This window comes from Protomyctophum bolini, assembly GCF_963924005.1.
Source record: "Protomyctophum bolini genome assembly, chromosome: 14".
NCBI classification, from domain to species: domain Eukaryota; kingdom Metazoa; phylum Chordata; class Actinopteri; order Myctophiformes; family Myctophidae; genus Protomyctophum; species Protomyctophum bolini.
The window spans coordinates 42,360,552-42,387,457 of NC_137875.1; the positions used below are offsets into that span (position 1 = coordinate 42,360,552).

The 26,906-nt window shown below is 41.6% G+C and overlaps 1 protein-coding gene across 1 annotated transcript in view; it reads left to right on the forward strand.

The window, feature by feature from the left end:
• pcca (propionyl-CoA carboxylase subunit alpha) overlaps window positions 1-21,352 on the forward strand; it is a 29,000-nt gene extending 7,648 nt beyond the window's left edge. The window contains exons 7-23 of the mRNA XM_080781829.1: window positions 3,655-3,786; window positions 7,677-7,713; window positions 10,006-10,084; window positions 10,271-10,373; window positions 11,045-11,139; window positions 11,832-11,982; window positions 13,144-13,287; window positions 13,463-13,537; window positions 13,990-14,058; window positions 14,167-14,242; window positions 14,354-14,567; window positions 15,772-15,874; window positions 16,492-16,590; window positions 16,735-16,788; window positions 18,674-18,814; window positions 19,016-19,093; window positions 19,959-21,352. Of these exons, the coding sequence (XP_080637955.1) occupies window positions 3,655-3,786; window positions 7,677-7,713; window positions 10,006-10,084; window positions 10,271-10,373; window positions 11,045-11,139; window positions 11,832-11,982; window positions 13,144-13,287; window positions 13,463-13,537; window positions 13,990-14,058; window positions 14,167-14,242; window positions 14,354-14,567; window positions 15,772-15,874; window positions 16,492-16,590; window positions 16,735-16,788; window positions 18,674-18,814; window positions 19,016-19,093; window positions 19,959-20,027 (1,719 nt within the window). The 3' untranslated portion in view covers window positions 20,028-21,352. The remainder of the gene's footprint in view (window positions 1-3,654; window positions 3,787-7,676; window positions 7,714-10,005; window positions 10,085-10,270; window positions 10,374-11,044; window positions 11,140-11,831; window positions 11,983-13,143; window positions 13,288-13,462; window positions 13,538-13,989; window positions 14,059-14,166; window positions 14,243-14,353; window positions 14,568-15,771; window positions 15,875-16,491; window positions 16,591-16,734; window positions 16,789-18,673; window positions 18,815-19,015; window positions 19,094-19,958) is intronic.
• The last annotated feature ends 5,554 nt before the right edge of the window (window positions 21,353-26,906 follow it).

Below are 26,906 nucleotides of genomic sequence, written 5' to 3' on the forward strand. Positions count from 1 at the left end.
AAACAAACATTAACAATAAAGAGACAATATGACGTAAATGGCACATTATGACTACATTTTCCCTTGATTGTCAATGGTGTTTACAAAACAAACATTGAACTAAAGACAAACATTAAACCAGTGTATAGGAGGAGGGGCTAGCGCCCCTCAAAAAAAGAGAGATTTTTTTTTGCAACCGAATGGCTGGAAATGGAAATTAAGAGTCTACATAGTACACATCTGTGAAGAAGCTATTTTTTTTATTTTAAGTCATGATTTTCTGTAGTTAAATTGCCTTACAGTAGTGTTCAAAAAGGGGAGGCCAGTTTAGGCTTACATGAGAAATTGCAACTCGTAATGCTAATCACACACGTCCTGTGCACAATGCTTTCTTACCTTTAGCTTTACGACTTGAGCTACAGTATGTATTGTACAGTCGGTGGCTATGTATGAGGCAGGTCAGTGAATTGGCCATCAATTTTCATTGTTTGTGTGTGCGCGTGTGTGTAAAAGAGTGTATGAATGGCCATCAAGGGCCTTCTGTGTGTGTGGAAACGGAGATGTCATAACATTAGCAGTTGAATGGGGCCCCCTGTGTGTCAGACAGTGGGGAAACAGTTAGTGCAGCTTTACGCATTGCAAACGCTCCCCGGGGCCATATGCATTGCCCTGGGCTTGCGTGCGTGTGTGTGTGTGTGTGTGTCGGGGGTAAATTGGGGGTAAGGACCCTCTTAGCATGAGAAAGAGCCTGAAGGTGAATAGAGGATAGAGTGGGGGGTGATGCATTGACTGAATGTAAAAAAGGAAAGATTATGTATGTTATTTGGGAATGATTTTCATTTTAAAGGAAGGCCTGTGTGGACATATTGTTCAAATTAAAACACGGTGTAAGCCATAAATAAGCATGCTACTGGTTCCTAAGAGTTTAAGCAAACCCGGTTTGAATCTTTTTTTTTTTTATTGGCATGTATGTTTGCACAATGCACATACAAGGAACTTTTTGATTGATTCATTTAATACATTGTTAGTTAGAAGAACTGTATACAGCACAGACATTTAGGCGGGAAAAAAAGTCCTGAGGACTTGTTTCCATTGTGCTCCTCATCCATCCATCTTCAGCCGCTTATCCGTAGTCGGGTCGCGGGGGCAAAAGCTCCACCAGAGTGCTCCAGACTTCCCTCTCCAAAGCAACATTAGTGACTTCCTCCTGGGGGATTCCGAGACGTTCCGAGGCCAGTGCTCCGGGGTCTCCTCCCAGTGGGACCTAACCAGATGCCCCGAACCACCTAAGCTGGCTCCTTTCCAGGCGAAGGAGCAGCGGTTCTATACGCCGAGTCTCTCTCGTGTGACTGAACCTTCTCACCTAGCCTCCTATGTACAATAATTACCAACTTGTCTTGCTGAGGTTGGAATTACTGGCACTATTATTTCATATAGTGCCAGACTGCTAGTATGGCAACTCATCAAAGTATCGAGACATTAAACTAAAGATGTGCACAGTGTCCTGACATAAATACATTTTCTATAGCCAATTCCTGGATTGGTAGTGCCACGAGAGAGTCTGTAAGTCACAAACGGTATTCTATGTTGCATTCTCATTCAGCCTTGGTAAAAAGTACTGCACCCGGACCCGGTTGTTACTTTTTTTTCTTCCCACATCCACTGGTATCAACCATTGTCAAGGTGTCTTTTCTAGGCTAAGTAAACAGCGTAAACAGCCATACAACAGCCAACACTAACATAACACCCCCATCGGGGTGATTGTCAATACCCAGCAGCTGTGTGTTTGCACCTCGTACAATGGCGGCACACTGTGTCTGTGTGTCAGAGTGAGTGTTTGTGGCTGATAGATTGGCAGCTCAGACAGTTTAATTGTGATTAAATTGTGAAAATTCACAACATCACTGTGCCTGACAAAAACACACATACTCCACCTTCTACTATGTAATTGGTGGGGCACTGTATGTGTGTTTTTTGTAAGGGACAAGCAATATAATTAACTGACAAATCTCGCAATGGAAATTTATTTCAGATAAAGCTAAACTGATGATTCACAGTTTCAGTTTCCGTATTTCATTAACATTACCGTGTTAAAATAATAATACATTTAGGCAATTCTTTTTGTCCTGCTTGTCCTTGCAGTTTGAGTTTTATCTAACTCTATTTAAGTTTGTTGGAAGTTTTCTTGAGTTATTTGTTATGTTGCCACAGAAAAAGGTGAACTGCTGCTAATGTAGCAAAAATCAATATTGTATGTATAGCAGTATAAGACTGAAAGGGATATTTTCAGACATCAGATGTTATCTTTATTACAGATTGATTGTTTGATGTAACTAGGTACTGCTTAGATCTTTTGCCTCAGGCTATAGGACCTTTTCTCCCCAGCTTGCCTTATTTTTCACATTTCCTGAATGCATCAGTGACGGTGGTCAGATGTTTGCTGTCTATTGTCCTGTATGGGAACTGCTGGCTCCATTCACTTTAATGGGGCTATATTAGCACTAAGCTGGGATCCAATCTGCATAGCAACAGCACACTCAACTGGCTTGCAATTGGCCTCGAGCAAGACCATTACAACAAAAGTAAGAAAGTTCTATCCCACCAAGAACAATAATACAAAAACCCAAACGGAACGTTCAGTAAACTTTTTTTTTTGTTGGCATATTGGCACAATTTTATAGCTAGGTGGATTAACAGTCTGCTATAAATACATTTTGGTCAGGATGAGGACGTATTTCAATGTTTCAGACCGGTAATCTTAAAATGGTTGTTTTCCTGTCACCCTGTATCTCCAGAGGCCATACTAGTGCAGTTAAACATGCTAATGTATGTGATCTCTAATTAGTCATTAGCTCCCTGAGGACATATTTCTGACTGCGAGAGAGTGTGTGTGAGACAGTGTATTCTGCCCCCCAAGTCGCAAGTACTCAAGACACCAAATCAAACACAAATGATTAGGCCTTTTTTTTCTTCCTCGAATATTCTCCATATAAAAAGGAAAATAAAATAAAAAGCTTTTTGCATTGTATATCCCTGGATGATGCAACAGTGAACCCGTCAACAAACACATGCTTTTGATCTGACTGCTCAGTGGTCACTTTCACTCATTCAGCTGAATTACAAAAAAATAAATAACACTTGACTCATAAGTTCTGAGGCCGATTCTACAAAATGCCTTCTAAATCAGTCGCTCTCAACCTTTTTCGGGAAATAAAAGGATAAAAAAAAGGCACCTTGGCTGGTAATCCAGTCTGGCAGTGTGGCCCGCCGGTTCGACTCCCGATCCCGACGGCCTTTACGGCATGTCTTCCCCCCCCCCCCTCCTCCTCCCCATCTCCCTCCCCATTTCCTGTCAGCCTATACTGTCTGTACCTCCATGAAAATATATACAATAAAGGCGGAAAGCCACCAAAAAAAAAACATCCGGTTTTAATGGGTTGACTAGGATCTCTTGGGAGAAAAAATGCCGTATAGTCAATCTACAAGTTCACAGGGTGTCGTCGTGACTGTGAGCTTGTAGAGCTTTTTTTTTAGTTTGCCTACTTTTTTCCCCAGGATGTTCACCTATACAGTATGACATGCCCCGGAACTGGAACGCTAGCGTTCATGTGGTTAATAATGTCTATAGCGCTATAATATCGTGCTTTTGTGTGTGTGTGTGTGTTTTTTTTTAAGGCGGCAGAGGGGGTGGCATTCATCGGCCCAGACACACACGCCATCCACTCTATGGGGGATAAGATTGAGAGCAAGCTCATCGCCAAGGCTGCCAAGGTCAACGTCATACCAGGCTTTGATGGAGTTGTCAAGGTATTCACGTACTGTACACACACTGTACTAACTAACACACTGCTCGGATTTATACTGGTATATAATATTGACTATAGGATCATTAGGCTAAATAGGCTTCAGATTATTATGGTTATTATTATGGTGGGCTATCGGGTATCTTAATACATTCCCTGCCAGGTATTAATTAACCCATTCTGAACGGGAACCCATTTTGGTGTCGTCGGCATCATGTTATGCTTTAGCTATTGAAAAATAGCAGACCTACAAGCTCATAGCGCGCCACCGAGTGGCGCGCTACGAGCTTGTAGGTCTGCTATTTTTTGAAAAAAAACATACATTTTGTAACCTGTGCTGTAGTTATGGAGCCGTGAATAATTGTTTTGATCAAAAAACGCAATCTGGGAAAAGATTCAGAGATGAATGCATTTGGAAAAAAAAATCTGTTTACATTGAGGCGGATGGAGAAAGACCTTTCACTTCCAGTACATTTCCGGTTTTATCGCTCGCTATAGCAACCTAGAGATAACGTTGCTTGGTATATGATCAGCATTACTTCCAGCAACATATTCATACTACTAGCAACATATGTACATCATACGCAAACGGCCACAAAAACCTTACAAATGCAAAACATCAATATTATATTTATCTATACGCATATGAGCCGCTTCTGTAATCCATGGCTCAATCATCCCTGATCCCTCAAGGGAAAATTAGTACTTTCCATCATTCAATGGAAGCATGGCCTTCATACCAATTGAAAAAGGAATACGAGCACTCGTCCATGTAGACAGGTGGGTTGTTTTTATTGGGGCACGGCTCTGAACAGAATCCAGTAAACAAAAAAAGACCTCGTAGGCTCTTATTTATTTCTTGACCCAGCAGAGCAGCTGCCGGGTCATGAAATAAAAAAAAAGAGAGAGCCTTTAAAATGACTCTGAAGTGACTGCTGGTGATTTAAGTTGACTTCATATTGGACCAATCGTCAATATGACAATATATAACCCATTTTGACCTGACGTAAAAAAAATAAAAAAAATAAAGTCTTCTGAAAGAATATAGGCCTATATTCAAAGATTTGTGCCGCATTTTTACGATTTTTCAAAAATAGCAGACCTACAAGCTTGTAGATCTGCTATTTTTCAATATCTAAAGTATAACATAATGCTTTAAAACACCAAAAGCCAGGGGTTAACTTCCCGCCCAAAATGGGATAATGTCTCCATATTGCCCATACATCCATGATATTGGAAACCTTTGTTAACATTTGCTCAATTACACATTTCAGCAATATAGCTCCATTTTGAATGTGTCTTTATTTACAGACCTCTGAATAACGCAGGGTAACAACAATACAATGTAAATGAACAATCTGTGGAATATTATTGTTGATTAAAAACATTTTGAAACAGAATCAGGTCTCCACCAGGATAATAGCGTTTGTGATGTTTGGAGTAATATAAAATATTATTTATAAACTGGTGGTTGTATAACGGGGCAATACAAATAAATATATAACACGTAACTGTGTATTCATAATGTACACACAGATCGGTGTAGTTATAGCCGGTAAAAACCATGAATTGGCCTGTTATAGCGCCACCATGAAGCTGATTCGGAAAGAAATTTAAGTGCACACACACACACACACACACACACACACACACACACACACACACACACATGGATGGAGTGCAAACATACTCTCCCCATGCCTTCTATTCGGCTGGTGGAGACAATTACCTGTTGCAATAGGCGTAACTATTGCCTTACATCTTGCTAGCTACTTAGGATATTCTGCAGCGTATATTATTTCATACTGTTGCTGGTTGACAAAAGGTTCATTACACTAACATTATACTGCATATAATGTGAGTTGCTGGATCTGAGCGCCTTCCAAATGCCTTGTCCAGGTGGTGCTCGCTCGCTAGGGTTTCTGATCTTTCAGTAAAGAAAGCATTGAAACCAACTCTGCCCTCTAGTGGCTAGAATGATTTAATACACTGACATTGTCCTTTGGGGCTGTCTTGAGACAAAAAATACCCAAACAATGATCAAATGATTAATAACATGTATATCCTATAATGAAATGTTTTGATGTGTTTAATTCCACTGTAGGCTGCAGTTTTGGTTTACACTATCCACCTGGGAAAAAAAAAGGTCCAATCATTAATTAAAACCTATGACCACCTTTTGAAAGGCACCGGTCAGTGTGCTTTTTTCAGCCAAGTGGAACATTAAAATAAATAAATAACAGTCTTCATTATAACCACGGAAAGAACCTTACCGAATAGATGTGAAATGAATCCAGATTACGCGATTGATTATTTTCAGAGAAGCTGTCAAGGATGGACACTTGCACCTGACCACTCTTTAGCCCAGCACAGCACTCTTTAGCCTGGCCCTGAAATAAACTTTCAATTGGGCTTCGACCAGACGGAGATTCCAGGACAAGATTGTGATATATCCCAATCCCAGACAAGACTTGTCTTTTGGCGGAGGAGGGTGCTGAAATTGGTCATGTGTGGGTGCATGACACCCTCCACCTTAGACAGCAGTACATGGGGCATATCACAACCATGTCTGGAGGTGTCGCGTCTAAACAGCGCTCCTTTTTCTTTTTCTCGGCTTGCATCCAAGCATAGGCATGGTAAGGCCCTGCCTGCCTGTGATTGGCCTACCGATGCAAGGTTACTCTCTGTGGTGGGAGTACAGCGCCACCTGGTGGTCACCAGTTTAGGCTTTGAGTGCCAATTCTCACATTATAAAGAAAGAAATCATTTGTAATTCTATTATGCATGTAATGTGCATGTCATCACCTGTACACCAGATTAGAGGAATTTTCAAAATATGGATGAAAATAATTTTTCATCCATATTTTTAAAATATATATTTTTAATTTTTTTTATTCCCAAGGGAAGACGTCTTGACGCCCGTGGCATCCATTACTTAATAGGCAATTAGACGTCTTGACGTTTATGGCTACTAAACAGTTTAAGATGAGAGGCAAACTAATATTGTTTATATCGTTTGCTTTGATGGAATAATTGATTGAACATGCACTCTGTAATATGATTTGATTTGTGCGTATTCTAAAATAAAGTGTTTGTGTACATTGTTGTACATTGTGTACAACATTATTGTACTATAAAAAGGTATATTTTCCCTTTATAGTTAACTAATACTATTACACTAAATTAGATTAATACACGATAATCAACACTTCAATTAGAACACACCTAAATCATATTGCGGAGTGCATTGTTCAATCAATTATTCAATCAAAGCAAACGGCATACACAATATTGGTTTGCCGCTTCTACAAAAATAAAACGTACAAGTTAGTTACAAGGCTGCATTCTGTCGCGCGTGCCAAGCTGTCATTCTCTTGTTGTTGTTTTATTTATTTCTCAATCTCACCACGGAGTAACCTCGCGTCTCGGAGGACAGTCAAGACAGGCAGTGTCGGCAGGCCAATCGCAGGCGGGGCGTTGCCATGTCTATGCTCGGACACAAACCAGATTCACGCATAAAAGGACGGATAGTGTGAACTGTGAATATAATCAATTTTCATCATTGCAAAAAAGGTTTTAGATTTTTTTGGTTGTGGTGATGCTGGTACAGAGACATCTGTACCAGCAGTCTGGACACAGTCTGGACACAGTCTGGAGACAGCTCTTTCTCTTGGAAAACAAACGGGATTCTTTTCCGACTCCCATACAAATATGTGGTATTTATTTACCTTTACCTCCTTTTATCTATTTAAGTTATTTGGGAGAAAGCATACTAACTTTTACCTGGTCAGAGACTATATTGTGCAAAAACGTACCGAAATCTAGTACATTAGAATTCAGTCGTAGGGCTTCATTGTTGACGTGTGTGATAATGTAACTCTCCCTTTGTCGCAGACGATTGACGATGCTGTTAAGATCGCTCAGGAGATTGGTAAGTAAACACATGTCTAAACAAGACACTTTGTATCGGTGGCACAGCCAGAAATGCAATCCTAGATTAGAAATGAGACTTTAAACTAGTGACTGGAAGCGAAAAGTATTCATGACCATGTTTATTAAGGTAATACAGTCTAGGTGAAGTTGGGCCCAAATACATGGACTTCTATGGGGCTATGGGTTTTTTTGAGCCCAATGATAGCGCCACAACAGGCCATTATATGAACTTTCATTTCCTTAGTGGCTTCACAAAAAATCTGTCTGACTGCCCCCCTGGCCACCACGCACGCAGCGCGTGTGCGTGGTGGCCACGCGCTCGTTGTTCGAGAAGCGCGCGAGAAAGTTGAATGAAACAAAAAGCAAACATTTCCACATGGCTGCAGTCACACCGCTGAGCACGCTGTGAGCAGGATTTGATTCCTCTCATGAGCTGAGAGGAATGCTATGTAGAGTCTGGGACTATAGTAACGGAAGTTGCCATTTCCGTTCTCGAAAATATATTTAAAAACATCTTTACATTTACAGCAACAAGCTATAGCCTTAGATTATTTATATTTATGTTAGAATACATTTGCGCGACTGTGAAGACGAAACGGAAGTGGAGAGGAGGCTCCACTTCCGCTTTATCGCATACTCATGAGACCTCTTCCGTTGGCCCAGACTGTATGATAAAGCGTTTGCCAAATCGCGGAGGCAACAGTCTGGTAACGCGAGGCTACTGTCCTACTGACTCCCGTGGGCTGGGACAGTGAGTTTGTTGAATTTGAGGAGTAGGATAGAGGCACTATACATCCTCCCGGTGGGGGCTCCCCATTGGCAGTTGAGAAAGTTACTGTACAGCAGTGGCAACACAGAAATGTGTGTTTAATGAGCATGACGACTACATTGGCAGAAAAAAGGGCTAATATAATAGCGTGTGTGTGTGTGTGTGTTACAGACAGCATTACGTAGTTCCTCAATGTGTGAACTGTGGTGTCCTCTAGAATATTTAGCCAGGAAACAGAGATCAAAACGCATGCGCACAGACCAAGGGGCCAGCTATGCACTCCAATGTTGAAGCGCTGGTCCCTAGTGGTAAGAGGAAGGACTGCAGGCGGACCCGTGGATTCTTGACGAGGAAACCCCGTGCAACCGAGCGCCCAATGTAAAGCCCAGGTGCACTCTGGGTGCACTTCCGCATTTGGACACCAAAATTTGGTGTCCAAATGCGGAAGTGAAATGCTGAATCAGCGAAAAGACGGTACTTCCGGCAGCCTTCCGGGTGCTTCAAAACGCCACTGAGCAACTTCCACTGACATGAATAGCGGAGGGGGCGGAGCTTCGCGCTAGTTTAGTCTCTATCCTTTTAATACTCTATGGCACAGACAGACAGAGACCCCTGCTGAGTTTCTTACAGGCTCCATGCCCTGTTTAGTGTTGATTGGGAAATATTAAAACCAATCCCACCACTAATGTACAGTAAGAGTAAAAAAACCCCACAGATTAGCTATAATCTGTGTGCTATACCACAGATATAGCTGCTATTATACAATAAATATAAACGATATACTCAGTGGCCAAAGATAAATCGCTGTATGTGTGTATGTGTGGTCGGACTCAGATCGCACTGACACAAAGACGTGTGACATGAGCGAGCTTCTATTACATTACCCAAGGAAAACAGAACAGATACAAAAGTCACACTTGTGTGAAGTGAGGGGCGCTCTTATCATCAAATCAAATAATGTCTGTGGTACAAACACACGACGCTGGGCATAGGAGGGGCTAGTGGCCCTCGAAAATCACACTTGTGTGAAGTGAGGAGCGCCTCACTTCTTTAAACAATACAACAACATACTCTGTTTAAAGTGCTCTAAACAAACATCAAGAAAAATCCATAGACTTGGCTAACCTGAGATTGCGGCAGTATTGAATCCACAACCAAATCTGATATCCCCATAATCATTTTGAGGTGTGTTTACATGTGCGCTTCAACATGTCACCAGTCTCGCGTTGATCCCGCCTCTAGCGGCCGCATACCGCTTCCGATCAGAAATGGTTCGGAGCGAATCGTCTCCGCCCCGAGAGAGTCCGGATGGGAAGCAGGAGGAGGAACGCACTACTGCCACCAATAATGGCGGAGTCAGGTTAAGACTAGGCTGGCCATATGACATAATTCCCGTACTAATTTCCGGCGGCCAGGTTACACTGAAATGATGGTTTGCGTTTACACTGATGAGTTTGTTGTTTTGGTGCTGTATTTGGCTAGGTAACCAATAATTTGCATTTGGTGGTTGTGATGCTATAGGTTACCCAGTGATGATCAAGGCGTCTGCAGGAGGAGGCGGAAAAGGAATGAGGATTTCCTGGAACGATGAAGAGACGAGGTACTTGACTGTCTTTCCGTTTTCTATTACTTCTCCTCTCTTTCTTGGCTTCTCACACACATACCCCGTAAGGTCCATCTTCTTGTGTCTTTATAATGCTTTCAATGTTTTTTCGTGTGTGCGCGCGTGTGCGTGTGTGTGTGTGTGTGTGTGTGTGTGTGTGTGTGTGTGTGTGTGTTCGTTCAGGGAAGGTTTTCGGTTCTCATCTCAGGAGGCGGCCTCTAGCTTTGGCGATGACAGATTGCTCATTGAGAAGTACATAGACAACCCCAGACACATAGAGATACAGGTAGCGCATGCACACACACACACACACACACACACACACACACACACACACACACACACACACACACACACACACACACACACACACACACACACACACACAGTTCCAATTACACTTAATGTGTGTTGTCACCGCAGTTCAGTCCCTTAAGAATCTCTAGGTGGATAGTGAGTTTGTTTTTTCTCCGCTCAGCTCTACCACATTCTTTCTTCAGTGAACGTATATGCTCATTGATCCAGGCCCAGGAAATAATTCCCAATGCATTTTTCCCATAGACATTTCAAAAAGTATTTATTTAAAGACCTTATAAGCGGCGTACAAAGCCAACTCGAGTTGTGACAAATCATGACAACAAACCAAACAAATAATTACAAAGAATAAAAACAACAACAAAAAAGTGTTTTTCTTCTTCTTTCTAATTTTTTTTGTTTGTTTGGCCCAAAACATTGTGTTTACCGTCATGATTCCTCATAACTCGAGTTCGCTTAAAAGGTAAATAAATACTGTTTGAAATGTCTCAGAGGAAAATGAACTGGGAATCATTTCCTGGGCCCTGGTAGGGGGCGGGACTGCGACACTCTATTTTGCTTCTTTTTAGTCTTCATAGGAGCCACTATGTCGAGAGCTGACTGTACTTGTGTTCTTCTGTCTCTCTGAATATGTGTGCGTAGGTATTGGCTGATAAGCATGGTAATGCTCTGTGGTTGAATGAAAGGGAGTGTTCTATCCAGAGAAGGAACCAGAAGGTTGTGGAGGAGGCTCCGAGGTCAGTAAACCTCTCACTTGCTGTACTTACCCCTGCTTCTGTCAGTAGGGTTTATACACTAGACCCATGGGTACATTTTTGCAATCATCTATAAACAGGATTTTACATTGTTTTATACATACATACATACAACATATATAGTAGATATATATGATTCTTTGAGGGGCGCTAGCCTCTTCTATGCCCAGCTTATTTTCTGTCCTCATAAAAGTGAGGACAGAAAGAGTAGAGTTCCTAGTGGACTCACAGAAATACTTCTACTTCCTGGAGATGAACACACGACTACAGGTAGTGTATGAAGCGGCGAAGTGCGCACGTGCGTTGCGTGCGTGTGTGTGTGTGTGTTTGTGTGTGTGTGTGTGTGGCTGTCTGTTTTAGAGTTGAAATTAAAATGTTAATGTCTGTGGATTACAAATTACACGACATCACCAGATCCCATGTGAATAGCGCTCTGTCACGGATAGTGATGTATATGGATGTATGATGATTAGAGCGCCCCTCACTTCACACCGGTGTGATTTATTTCCATACATCAACACAAATCTTCTCTTCTGCGGGTCCCTTGCAAAAAAGGGACTATTGTGATGGGGGGGTCTGCGGTCAAATACATTTTGGGGTACATTTGGGGGTTCTTGACATGACAGTTTGAGACTTTGAGAGAGAGTTGAAATGTGTGTGCTGTGTTTTGACAGTACATTCCTGGACCCCACCACAAGGCGTGCTATGGGCGAACAGGCTGTGCAGCTAGCTAAGGCTGTCCAGTACTCTTCAGCAGGTACCGTAGAGTTCCTAGTGGACTCACAGAAAAACTTCTACTTCCTGGAGATGAACACACGACTACAGGTAGTGTATGAAGCGGCGAAGTGCGCACGTGTGTGTGTGTGTGTGTGTGTGTGTGTGTGTGTGTGTGTGTGTGTGTGTGTGTGTGTGTGTGTGTGTGTGTGTGTGTGTGTGTGTGTGTGGCTGTCTGTTTTAGAGTCGTAAGGGGCTGCTCAATTACTGAAATTAAAATGTTCGGTCTTGGCTAATTATGTTAATGTCTGTGGATTACAAATTACACGACATCACCAGATCCCATGTGAATAGCGCTCTGGTGGTTGTGCTCATGTGCCATAATTTGTTTACCCAAAACTAGAAGTTTTGAAGTTTGTATGTGTGTGCGTATCTCTGTTTAACACATTTAGTACCGGAACTGCATCAAAATAAAGGCGTTGCTTGCGCCAGAGTAGTGATCGCTTTTATTTTGAAAGCCATGAACCGGAAATACTTTCTTAAAAAAGTTGACTGACAAAGTGACCTCACAATCTCCGATCATCTTAATATATTTATATACGCTCCAAAAAGAGTTCATATTTTGCGGGAGAGACGGATGAGGAGCAGAAATGCAGCGCCAGCATATCGATCCATTCATCACCACGGAGAGCGCCCTGGATCAGGAGATACGAGTCATTCTTTCCGCCGCGCTAACATGGGAGTCAATGACAAGCTAATAGTTGCACAGAGCGTTAGCATACGGCAAGCGAAAAGCGAAATGCCAAAAAAAAAAATAGGAATAATTCTGAATATTCTTATCTCGCCCCGTGTCGTTTGGTCTAAGGCACCTCTCGGTTCCAATCCTTATGACGTTTCAGGACGTATTATGTACTAAATGGGTTAAAGAGAGGGAGTAGGGCAGGGGAGCCCACACCTTTTTGACTTGACCAGCTAAACGAGATCTTCCCACCGAAAAAAAAATAGTTGGAAAAAAAGTATGTAAGGTGCAAATGGAATTGGTTGTTTATAACTTTGTAATGCTACTGACGTTTGTGTGCAACATTTGAGCTGACAGGCCTTTTTTATGTCAATCAATCAAGTCACCTTCATTCAAGTGATAGATTATATACATCTAGGGGCATGCCATGTGGTCTACTGGTAGATCACGATCTACCTTTTGGGCACCCCTGGAGTAGGGCATTACTGTACTAATCTGAACGTCATGCATTTGTGCTCTTTGACTCCTTCTAGGTGGAGCATCCAATCACTGAGTGTATTACTGGTCTGGACCTGGTCCAACAGATGATCCGGGTTGCCAAGGGTTACCCTCTGCTGCACAGACAAGAGGACATCCCCATTAATGGCTGGGCCTTTGAGAGCCGTGTTTACGCTGAGGTAACACTTTATTGCTTAAGAGTTTAGACTGTCCATGTTTCTTGTCTCTCCGCCAGGCTGAAGGGCGTGGCCGAGACTATGTTGTCCATAATTCCAACCTACATTTTTCTTTAAATCGGCCTCATATATTCTCACCACTTCTCGTTGGCTGCGTTTGTTCTGTCTCCCTGCCCAGGACCCGTACAAATCCTTTGGCCTTCCCTCTATCGGACGACTGTCCCAATATCAGGAACCACTCAACATCAGCAATGTAAGTGCGTTTATGGCACTGACCCTGGTGTGTACTATGTACAAGATGTACATTCTTTTTCCATGCTCATCCAGAGTTTATTTTGATAGATGGAAGGAAAAAAAAAAAAATCATTCCATGATTCCACAGTAACATATCAACGCAGTTAGGCCTGACCTCGAAATAAAAAAAAAAATCTTCTAACTCCTCCAGTTTTCTGAAATAAATATTTTCACGATTTAAGAAAACAATAGCAGACCTACAAGCTCGTAGCGCGCCACTCGTTTCTATGTCGGTCGTTCTTCGATTTTTCAAAGATAGCAGACGGGCTTGTAGGTCTGCTCTTTTTCAATAGCTCCACTATAACAATGTTTAAAACGGCAAAAGGTTCCCGCCCCAAAATGGGTTAAACATATTAAATTATTATACATCTTAACTATAAACATTGTCCTGTGTGCCCTTGGGTGTGACAGGTTCGCGTGGACAGCGGCATCCAGGAAGGAAGTGACATCAGCATCTACTATGACCCTATGATTTCTAAGGTCTTTATGTAAAATCACATACTAAGCACCTGAGTCACAGTTACAAACATAAATGCGCGATCATGACGAAACTGACGGCAGTATTTTGTCCCTCTGTGCTCGCCATAGTTGGTGACCTATGGCGCTACACGAGCCGAAGCCCTGGCCACGATGGAAGAGGCCCTTGATAATTACGTTATAAGAGGTACTCACTCACATGACTTTACACGAGAGTCTCGTAAACGCACAAATATCCAACACACACACACACACACACACTTATTCCGTATATTCACTCTTACTTCATTGGTTTCAGGTGTGACCCACAACATCCCCCTGTTGAGAGAGATTATCACCCACCCACGCTTCATCTCTGGTGACATCACCACCAACTTCCTGCCAGAGGTCTACCCCGACGGGTTCAAAGGTCATCAACTAGGGGCTGAGGGCCGCAGGGAGCTGCTCGCCTCCGCCGGAGCGCTCTACGCGGCCACGCAGCTCCGCTCGCAAAGGTTTCTGGGCAGCCCGCGGTAAAGTTCTGCCCCGTAGCCCTCTCTTTCAAACACGTCAGAATCCAGACAATTGACCTACAGTATCACCTACAATTTAGCTGCGGACAGTCGGCACAGATCGTCTTGTCAGTGTCTAGAAGCCCGTTGGTACTTCCCATTGGGCCTGTTTCCGCTTGTTTTTCCACTCAAAGAAAGTCTCAAACCAAGTTCCTTATCTTAAAGGACTTTTCAACCTATTTTCATAATAACAGGTCCTCAATAATAATCATGATAAAATGGCACGATCTTTTCCTACTCAGTCTGTGTCTCATTGGAGGGCTGTGGGCAGTTTAGAAACCGTCTTCCAGTGACATCATCATTAAGCAGATTTTTTTTTAAAACAATGTTTAGATTTTCATTATCGTGAGAACGATGGCTTCCATTTTCGCATTATTTAAACAATGTTTAGATTTTCATTATCGTGAGAACGATGGCTTCCATTTTCGCATTGCAACTTTTCAGGACTAGAAAGCCTGCCGTTTCTATTGGCTTGTATACCCCATCGATGATGTCACTGGAAGACGGTTTCTGAACTGCCCCACAGCCCTCCTACTATGAGACACAGACCGAGTAGAAAGTAGCCATTTTTTTCATGATTATTAGTGAGGACCATATTATATGAAGATAGGTTGAAAAGTGGTGAAGTGGTCCTTTAAAAACAACACAAAAAAGCTAATGATAGCGCATGTGCAAAAAGGTCAAAAATGATACATTCTCACATTGACATCTTTCACCGACAGCTTTGACAGAGTCACCACAAAAATATAACATTCATAGAGAAAATGTAATAAACACATCAGAGCATCAGAACAATTTGAAAACACCCTTGATCCCATTGAATGTCATTGCAAATGCTTGTTCTTGTAACGGGGTCTTCCCTCGGGAAAGACCGGGGCGGCAGTGGCGGCTCAGGGATAGAGTGGCCGGTAGAGAACCGTGAGGTTTCCAGTTGGATCCCCGGGCTCCCCCAGAGTTAGTGTCCAAGTGTCTTTGAACCAAGACTCTGAAGTCTGAACCCCTAATTGCTCCCGATATGCAGGTTGGTGCCTTGCATGGTTTCCTCCGCCATCGGTGTATGTATGAATGAATGAATGGTATGATATAAATGGACCATTTACCCTCCTGCCTTGTACTTCCAGCTTTTTCATCTCGGTGTGTGTGTGTGTGCGTGCGTTCCTTTCAGGGTGTCTGCTGCTCCTCTGGAACAGGAGAAATGGGAGCTGTGCGTTGAACTGGGGAATGACCACCACATGCTGTCTGTTACTAGATCAGGAAACGCCTATACTGTGAGAGAAAGAGACACACACACACACACACACACACTTTGACACATATTCATAGTCATGAATCATAGTAATTCATGTGTGGTTAGATGTCTAGAAAGGTTGTCCAGAAAAGGCCCCTGATAAATATGTAGAAAACCTAAATAAATGAAATCTATTCTGTTATACTTTAGCTATTGGAAAATAGCAGATCTACACGCTCATAGCGCGCCACCGAGTGGTATGAGCTTGTAGATCTGCTATTTTTGAAAAGTCGTGAAAAAGGGGCCGCAAATTTCAGAGCGAACTTTTTAAACTAAAATATTGGCTTCTGGGCGGTCCCTGGAACTACATATTTTGAGATGGGGGTCCGTGGCCCAATAGAGATAATTCTGGGGGTCCTTGACATGAAAACGGTTGAGCTACCACTGACATAGAAACATGTTTTTTTTTTCAGAAACATTTAGAAGCCTTTTTTTTAAATCGACCTCAGTCCAAAATGGGTTAAGACGTAAGTCAATGGAATCAACCAAAATGACATGTATAAGTTGCAGTAAAATACAAGTATAACTGTGTGTGTGTGTGTGTGTGTGTGTGTGTGTGTGTGTGTGTGTGTGTGTGTGGTGTGCTCGTGCGTGCAGGTGGAAGTAGATGGGGGTAGTGTACAGGTTAATGGAGAGTGGAACCTGGCGTCTCATCTACTGCCGCTCACGGTCAACGGCACAACCAGGATATTGCAGGTAAACATTTACAAATGTCATTTGATTAGTTTACTGTGCTCACCGTGCATGGGTTGTGTTATTAGGGCGATGGGCATAAGAAATATGAATACAGAGTCGAATGAAAATGACAGATGGGATTTGATTTGTGATCCTGTTTTCCAGTGTTTGTCCAGAAGTGCTTCAGGAGAGATCATGTTACAGTACCTCGGTACATCGGTAAGTGTGTGTGTGTGTGTGTGTGTGTGTGTGTGTGTGTGTGTGTGTGTGTGTGTGTGTGTGTGTGTGTGTGTGTGTGTGTGTGTGTGTGTGTGTGTGTGTGTGTGTGTGTGTGTGTCTGATAGGGCTTTTAAACGGTTTGATATGTCTCACATGGGGAACTAAGCTTGGATGTTGCAAGGCATACAACACACACACACACACACACAACAGAACACATCAAAGGATCAATTCTCTTTTTTTGTTTTTTTTAATCAATGTTTTGCAGCTTTTCTTTTTGAGAGAGAGACATCAGGAATGCTAAGGAGACCGTGCAGGAGAGAGACGGCAGGAAAGCAAAGATGGAGACATAAAGTGAGACAGATAGTAGGAAAGCCGTGTAGGGGAAGCACAGGGGCAACTTGCTGCTGGCATGTTTAAATCGTGTGTATGTAAGCCAGCTGAGGCCTACATGTGGCTCTGGTGTTTTATTCCAGTGAAGGGCAATTTAAAAGTTTCATGTTAAACACACACATGCATGCTGTCAATCTACTAGGCACATTGTTGAAGCTGGCTACCAACCACCAACAATTATAAGGAAGTTTGGCACAGTGGTGTAGGAAATGTCATTCATGCTTCCGAGGCCAACCTTCAAAGCTCTCCTGCAGAGAGTGCGTGTGTGTGCGTGTGTGTGCGTGTGTAATTCCTAATAATGGTAAATGGTGCATTTATATAGTGACTTTATCCAAGGCGGTTTATAGATCTCACACACACTCATACACCGATGGCGGGGGAAACCATGCAAGGCACCAAGTTACCAACCTGCTCATCAGGAGCAATTAGGGGTTCAGCGTCTTGGACACTTCGACACTAACTCTGGGGGAGCCCGGGATCGAACCTTCCGGTTCCCTAGTGGCCGCTCTGCCACTGGTCCAGGGGTTTTTTAGACCAAAAGTGGATCATCGGGTGTTCTTTTTAGTTACCGGTATTCATTCAATTGTGTCGCAAAATCCATGGACAATTCAAAGGTCATGGAATCGCCACATGTCCTTATCCGACATCCCTACATCCACTAAGCCGAGGCATCCTTGCGCTTGAGCTCTCCTTCAGACCTAGCTCTGATTTACTGCTCCCATGCACCTGTGTCCGGTACTCCTTAGAATGTGTGGGAAAGCAGACTTTTCTGCACTCTGCCAGCAGGGGGGCCCTAGAATGCTACAGTTAGAGGAGAAGGAGCACAATCCTTCACAAAGCTAAAGGAAGACAGCTTGTAAGAATCCCTGGGGGGGCTGTTGTTCTTTCTTTCCATTTTCTTTCTATTTCTATTTCTTTCTATATAAGCCTTCCCTCCTGTGCTTTTTAGTGTTTTTCGAAGGTTTGATCTTTTCCCGTCAACCTGTAGTGTTATAGAATCATTTTGGACAAATACGTTCAATATTTGAATCTCCTCCTTGTCTAAATGTGACATACTGTTGTACCTCTTCACATGTCCACTTACATCCTCCCATGTTTTATATAACACAAATGCTACCCATTTTAACAGTGATGTATTCCCATATACCTAACACTTTGACATTTTGAGGTTGCGTTGTGACTTCTGCATGACCCATGTGGTTTCCGTGTTTGCGATTGTTTGGTATTGCTGGGAAATGAACCTGTAACCTGTTTCCCAGTTAGCCTCTACATATTCAACTATGGCTGGAAGTGTCCCTGTGGGGTGCATACTTAGTTTAGACTAGTCATTGGTTAGACACCGGTTAAGGTTAACCAAGTACTGTCTAAACGAAGTACTGCACCACCAGACCATATTTCAGTCCAGTGTCGGCATTATAATCTATGCCAATATCCCAGTTGTTAGGCACCGATGTGTGCTGGTTTGTCTTACCTGTCGTGTGTGTCTGTTTAGTTTAAAGTGCGCGTCCTGTCCAAGCGGGCTGCAGAGCTCAACTCCTACATGCCAGAGAAAGTTCCAGAGGACTCCAGCAGCATCCTGCGCTCACCCATGCCAGGAACTGTGGTCTCCGTGTCCGTCAAGCCTGGAGACACGGTAAGGACAGCATCTTAAACATCCTTTTTAGAGGGAGGGGAGGCCAAATGTATTCTAAATGACTGCATTTTCTGGAGTTAACTGGTAAATAAACACACGTATATATATAAAAAATGTAAGTAAAATGTTACATATAACAACTTCATAATAACCCCCACCTTTCTCTCTCTCTCTTTCTCTTTCTCACACACGCGCGCGCAGGTTGCAGAGGGTCAGGAGATTTGTGTGATTGAAGCCATGAAGATGCAGAACAGTATGACTGCTGCCAAGACAGCTAAGGTATTCATCTACTACTGTTTATTGCTGTTGGGGGGGGGGGGGGGAAACGTAACTTCATCTGTCTTGAAAAAGTAGCCATTGTTTATTATGCTCACAAGTGAGCTTGTAGATATTTTCAGCAGCAAGATTTGGTGTAGTAATGTATAATCTCTGCTGTGTCCCTTACGGCAGTGGTTCCCAACCACTGGTACTAGTACCACTAGTGGTACTTGAGCCGCTCTCTGGTGGTACTCAGAGGAGTAGTTTCATTCCACAAAAGTGGAATGAAATGTTTATATTAGGGAGTTCTTCTGACCAAGCAATTGGTTGAAGGCTCTCCAGCTAAGCTGAAATCAGCATGGCGGCACAACTCGCCGTAACTAGAAGATTTGAGGACGCATTAATCACATTAGAAATATTATCAGGTGTGCTGATTGGACAGAATTTCGTCAGAGCAGCAGCAGCAACATTGGCTTAGGAATGGAACAAAAACAAAACCATTATATTTTCCCCCTGAATAGGATGGGGCAGGTCTACACTCCTGTATTTTAACCCATTTAGGCCTGACCACAAAATTAAAATAAAATAATCTTCTAAATCCTCCAGTTTTCTGAAATAAATATTTTTACGATTTTTCTAAAATAGCAGACCTACAAGCTCGTAGCGCGCCACTCGGTGGTGCGCTATGAGCTCGACTAACGACTGATTGAAGAACGACTGACATAGAAACATAGCTTTTTCAGAAAACTGTCAGGATGTAGAAGACATTTTTTTAATCTGATCTCAGGCCTAAATGGGTTAAACGCTAAAGCGCACAGATTCCCGTCCAAAATGGGTTAAGTGTGTGTGTGTGTGTGTGTGTGTGTGTGTGTGTGTGCGCGCACAGGTGAAGAGTGTCCACTGTACACCAGGGGAGACTGTGGGAGAGGGAGACCTCTTGGTTGAACTAGAATAAACCCAAGTTCTGACGACACCATGTTGGCGATGTTCACAACTGGCTACTTCCTGACGGGATACACAACAAGACAGGATGAACACCCGTAAAGAAGGAACATTCCCTCTGTCTGTTCTTTTTGTTTCCTTTTCTTCTTTTTTCCCACATTTTGTAGGGATTTTTTTGTGTGAAGGTGGCTTCTTTGACCGAGTGGTTTAACTCTTAGACCAACTGTGTTTCCCAAGCCCTTGGCAATCATGAATGTGTAGTGTAGACACCTGCTCTGTTTATAGTGCTGCACCAACACTAAAACAGCACATGACCAGGGGTTGATGCGAATGGTTGCCCCCCGAATTGCGCAGGGCAAGTACAAGATTATATGAGCAAACCTGTAACGTCTACACCAGTGCAACTCAATAACTTGCACAGAAAAGAGCTTATTGAAGACTCTGCCCTGGCACATTAGGTATATGCACGTACGCACCAACCACTACTCACACTTCAGCCCACAAACAAGACATCTCTGCTGGGCATGCTCTTTGGCATTATGCCTCTATTCCTTCCTCTATTACATATTCAGGCAGATGGGGTTTTGGTTTTGTAGGGACTGGGAACCTTTTGTTCACTTTTCAAACAATATGAGATATTATCTGAGCAACTTCAACTGAACAATTATGTTTCACTCATATTTTAATTTTTAATTTTTGGGGCAAGTAGGACATGACCTGCTGTACTTACTAGATGGCCAAGTGCTTTTGAAACATTAGTGTCTGTCAACCCCTGGACCATTGTCACTTTTTAGAATATCGTACTGTATCAGTGCAGAGAAGTGCGAAAGTCCACACTTCGGTCAAAGGGGAGATTTGGAGATTAGGCTACTTTTCCTTTATTGAGCCTTACATGTTTGGGTTCAGCTGTTGAGTGTCTGTCTTTGTGATGTGCTGAGAGATTTTTGGATTGGACAAGAGTTTGGTGAAATTGTGATTGGTCAAGTGATTACCTGGTTATTGGAAAGGCTTGTCAATTTCACTGATGTTACTTTGCTGTGTTAAATACTGTAGATAGTAATATAGATGTATAAATATGACTTGAAATTACTCTAAATTCAGAAAATCAAATACCTCTATGCATTTAATACCTGTTTGCATTTAAACCGATTCTTAACAGAATACATACAATGTACATGTTTGTATGATTTTTATTTGAATTGGATCCTTCAATGTCAATGTCATTTTTGTGTAGTATACTCATATTCATAGCTCCACAGACAGCAGGGCTACCTGGAGGCCTTTGTTAAAGACCTTAGCATAAGCCAAGGGACAAATAAAGCGATTCCGTTTCTTTTCCTACCATTTCAAATACCTTTGGAGGGTGTGCCTGTTAGCATTGTAATGGTCTTCATTCTTCGTGTGTGTGTGTGTGTGTGTGTGTGTGTGTGTGTGTGTGTGTGTGTGTGTGTGTGTGTGTGTGTGTGTGTGTGTGTGTGTGTGTGTGTGTGTGTGTGTGTGTGTGTGTGTGTCATAAAAATACAATAAACCTGATCTTGCCATTTTGGCAGACATACATACAGAGTATACAATGATGGGGGGAAAACAGCCTAGATTATTATTTTTTATCATGAAGAAAGGCTATTCTTTTAACATCTAATCCCCCCCTTAATATTAGTTACTGTATGCTTATTTTGAGGAGTACAAATTGTTTCTTTCACAATTTTCAATAGTTTTTTATAAAGTTCAGAACAATAATAAAAATCCTGGCAACAAAGCCTGATGACAAATTTGTATTCATCAGAAAACTGAGTTTTAGCGAGGAACAGTTGAATGAGAAAAAAAGAACATTGCATGGATGCACCTGGGACGTATCCTCAGTGATGTGTTTTGGGTCTCACAAAACATATACCCCTCACTCAGGTGACCCGGCCAGGGTGATCAAGTCCCGACTTACGTCCCAGTAGCTACCCACGGTCAGTCCCATTAGGGAAAGACCAGGGCCACACAATCCGCCGCTCCCGAACTATGCCGGGGCTGGGAGGGCTGGCGTGTGGAAGGACTATGCTCTGTGGGTTGACTCCTGTCCAGGCCCCTCCTACGTCTCACCAGGTCCACTCCTGCTCTCACAGGACTTGTGCGTTGCACCGGCCTCCCAGCACCAAACACTTCATTCAGGCTATATATTATATACAGTACATGAATGATCCACGCTACGCGCCTGCTTCCTGCACTAAAAACAGGTCGGTGACACAATGACCATTGATTTGATGCCACCCTCAGGACACACAAATATCTTGATCTATTAAAACACTTTGTGTGCCCACGCAACACTTTTAAAAAAATCACTTTCACCTAGAAACTCCATTCACACTTTTTATAATTCAGCTGACTGTGTGTGGAGACAAATGCTGGAACTTTTTACTTTGAAATGTTTTATAGTTTCTGAGTTATTTAATACATACATTCTCAATGGCAATAGCACAAACTTTGGCACCACGTTTAACAAAAGGAAAAACTTTTTTTTGACATGGGCACACAATGTTAACCCCCTAATTGCCAGTGACGTAATCTGCGTATTAAATCAACAAATCCCTCGTGGCCAGGGACGTAATAGAGGTACTGCCCTGTCAGTACGTCCTTTTATAACAAAATATTGCAATTTTTAGACATTTATTTTTTATGTAATCTACCAAAAACCGGCCGAAATCCATGCGATCGTGCACTATCGTGCACACGTGCAGTCTCTATGTGAATCACTGCAAAAAAGCTTTTTTGAGCTTAATTTGACTAAGTTATGAAAAAGCTAATGTTAGCTTAGCAATCCAGACGCCAAGCTATCTGCTGAGGGTGAAACTACCACCGGATGTTTATGTCCGTTGAACAGGAAGTGATTTCGCCAGATTTGACTTTGGTGAAAATCAGCATAATGGTGCGTTCCCGCCATCTGGTGTCAATTCTGGGTATTACACTATTCATGCCCTGTAACAGTAATATATAGGATCTTGATCGCGGATCTTTCTTTTTGCATTAAAATGACGAATTAAGAAATGGGCCTTTGGCCAGCTTTGGTGACTTTTTGAATGGCAATCGAAAAATGTGAGATGACCACAATGTCACGAAATGTCTCATTTTAAAGCTGCAAGTCTCTAGTTTACAATGAAAAAATGACTCTAGCATGTTCCATCGTTTACTCATAAGCACCTTGGTTTCAGTTGAAAAGTGAAACCAAGGTGTACTAAAATGCTTATAAGTAAACGATGGAACATGCTAGAAACATAATTATTTTTTGGTATAAAGTAGAGACTTGCAGCTTTAAAATGAGACATTTCGTGACATTGTGGTCATATCGCACATCTTTCTATTGTCATTCAAAAAGTCGCCAAATCTGGCCCAATGCACAATAAGATAATATAGCAATAAGAGGGTTTTAACATAGTCTATACTGTAGCAGTATTGCATAGACTACAGAACCCACAATGCATTGGAGGACGACTTCATGAAAAGGTTTGCAAAGATAAACCATATTATGTAAAGTCTGGCCAAAATTCCCAGTGTGTGTGTGTGTGTGTGTGTTTTTGTTACTTGGAGAATAAGAGTCTTAGACAACAAAACCATGTGATAGTATTTATGTTTACTTTGTCCCTTAAAGGAGCTATAACATAAAATTCAACTTTTTCAATTTATTTTGTGTTTTTGGGGCTCCCATAGGTGTTTTCTATCCCCACAAATAACCAATTTTGAATAATCAGGCTTTCATATCATATGGTGCTTTAATAGAAATTGCTCTCAGGAACAGCTCAACTGATTTTGCTCTCATCGTGATGTCATCAATGTCACCCTATTTTGTATATTTCCTCCTTCAGTCTTCAGTTCCAAATTTGCATTTCCACTTTGTTAACAATGTCCACAATTGTTGATTTTCCAAGCTGGCATGGAATGTAAACAAGCCTGGTTTTATCTAGCATCAGTATTATAATGACTCAAATATTAATTTATATGCATATCAGCACCCCCACCACCTCAGGACATTGTGGTACTGCAGCTAAAACTGCTTTCAAAGTCCAGAAAGAAATGACAATGCCTGGTTATATCAGAGTGGTGATTGAGGCTCAAACCATTAGAAATAACTTTGATGGACATAGACAATATATTAAATATTAAAAGCAGTTTTAAAATTAATGTTATTTGCGCTTTAATACAAGTTATGCTGAAACATTAAAGACATTCATAGGCAGAATGCTGATTTGTTCTCTTTACTCACAAGTGTTACGGTCCGTAAGAACTTGGCTTGAACACCAGGACCATACCATAACTCAACAAAAGACAGTTCAAAAGTTTACAAAAGGTTTATTTAAAACTGAAATCAGGCATAGAAAACAGGTAATGAATGAGTTTAAGGGACGAATGAATGAACGTACGAAAGTCAAAAAGGAACACTGAATAACCAAATTAATGAAGTGAATGAATTAACTTCTAAATTAGTGAACTAAGGAATGACGAAATCAATCATAAATGTAAACTAAAGGCCTAACTAAATATCCTAACAAACAAACCAAAGGATGGGCTGGTCTCATGCTAGAAACATAATTATTTTTTGGTATAAAGTAGAGACTTGCAGCTTTAAAATGAGACATTTCGTGACATTGTGGTCATATCGCACATCTTTCTATTGTCATTCAAAAAGTCGCCAAATCTGGCCCAATGCACAATAAGATATAGCAATAAGAGGGTTTTAACATAGTCTATACTGTAGCAGTATTGCATAGACTACAGAACCCACAATGCATTGGAGGACGACTTCATGAAAAGGTTTGCAAAGATAAACCATATTATGTAAAGTCTGGCCAAAATTCCCAGTGTGTGTGCGTGTGTGTTTTTGTTACTTGGAGAATAAGAGTCTTAGACAACAAAACCATGTGATAGTATTTATGTTTACTTTGTCCCTTAAAGGAGCTATAACATAAAATTCAACTTTTTCAATTTATTTTGTGTTTTTGGGGCTCCCATAGGTGTTTTCTATCCCCACAAATAACTAATTTTGAATAATCAGGCTTTCATATCATATTGGTGCTTTAATAGAAATTGCTCTCAGGAACAGCTCAACTGATTTTGCTCTCATCGTGATGTCATCAATGTCACCCTATTTTGTATATTTCCTCCTTCAGTTCCAAATTTGCATTTCCACTTTGTTTACAATGTCCACAATTGTTGATTTTCCAAGCTGGCATGGAATGTAAACAAGCCTGGTTTTATCTAGCATCAGTATTATAATGACTCAAATATTAATTTATATGCATATCAGCACCCCCACCACCTCAGGACATTGTGGTACTGCAGCTAAAACTGCTTTCAAAGTCCAGAAAGAAATGACAATGCCTGGTTATATCAGAGTGGTGATTGAGGCTCAAACCATTAGAAATAACTTTGATGGACATAGACAATATGATATTAAATATTAAAAGCAGTTTTAAAATGAATGTTATTTGCGCTTTAATACAAGTTATGCTGAAACATTAAAGACATTCATAGGCAGAATGCTGATTTGTTCTCTTTACTCACAAGTGTTACGGTCCGTAAGAACTTGGCTTGAACACCAGGACCATACCATAATAACTCAACAAAAGACAGTTCAAAAGTTTACAAAAGGTTTATTTAAAACTGAAATCAGGCATAGAAAACAGGTAATGAATGAGTTTAAGGGACGAATGAATGAACGTACGAAAGTCAAAAAGGAACACTGAATAACCAAATTAATGAAGTGAATGAATTAACTTCTAAATTAGTGAACTAAGGAATGACGAAATCAATCATAAATGTAAACTAAAGGCCTAACTAAATATCCTAACAAACAAACCAAAGGATGGGCTGGTCTCAACTAATAAGGTGGGGAGCCTGGGCAGCTACGCACTATGTGCGTGTCGGAGTGCCCAGACTCCTCATAAACTATCAAACAAAACAAACTAAACTAGCCAAACTCAAAACGCCAAAAGAGTACTTACGACCAGCCCACCTGTAGCTGAAATAAAATCAGAACAAAATCAACAGGGAGGGAACACAACTGTTCTGATGGGTGTTTGGGGAGCAACTGAGCTGCTGGCCACATGCTCCTATTTATAGCCTCCTCCCAAATATGCAACAAGACACAGCTGCCACAGGGTGTGGCACGCAGAGCCCTCAGGTGATTGACAGGTGTCCCTTACACCAGCAGGGGTCAGCGATATCACAGGTATTATGACAGCAAAGACAGAGTACATTAATGAACAAATAGATGACAGACAGATAACACATTATAGACAAGTGATGATGTGTGTAAAGTGTGCAAGCATATGACACCATGCTTTGTGTGCCATGTGTGTCTATTTGTAAGCACCTAACAACAAGTAATAGAACAATTAATTGTTTTGTTTAGATGTTTTGTTTTTCATACAGCTTAAAGAATCCTTCAGCTGGTTTATGACAATGCACACAATATCAATGTCCATTGTACATTTTCAGGGCATTTAACATTTTACTGCTTTATTAAACTATGAAAAGAATAATGTGAAAGATGATAACATACTGTTTTCATACATTAATAATAAATTAATGAATAATATAGTAAGCAATGAGTCTATCAAGATGAAGACATTAATGAATAATATAGTAAGCAATGAGTCTATAAGTAAAGCATGAATTCAATGAATGCAAGGAAACATAAGTACAGGTATGGACGTTGATTGGAGTCTACACAAACATAAGAACATTTTGACAAGCTCCCATGTCTAAATTATGTTTGTGCCGAACACAACTGTTTGTGACGAGCGCCCAAACCATGTTGCGACCATTAAACCAGCTTGAACACCAATGGCATTAACATAATGATACGACAAAGTCAGGTCTCAATTGCAATTAATTTGTTTTGAATTCAGGT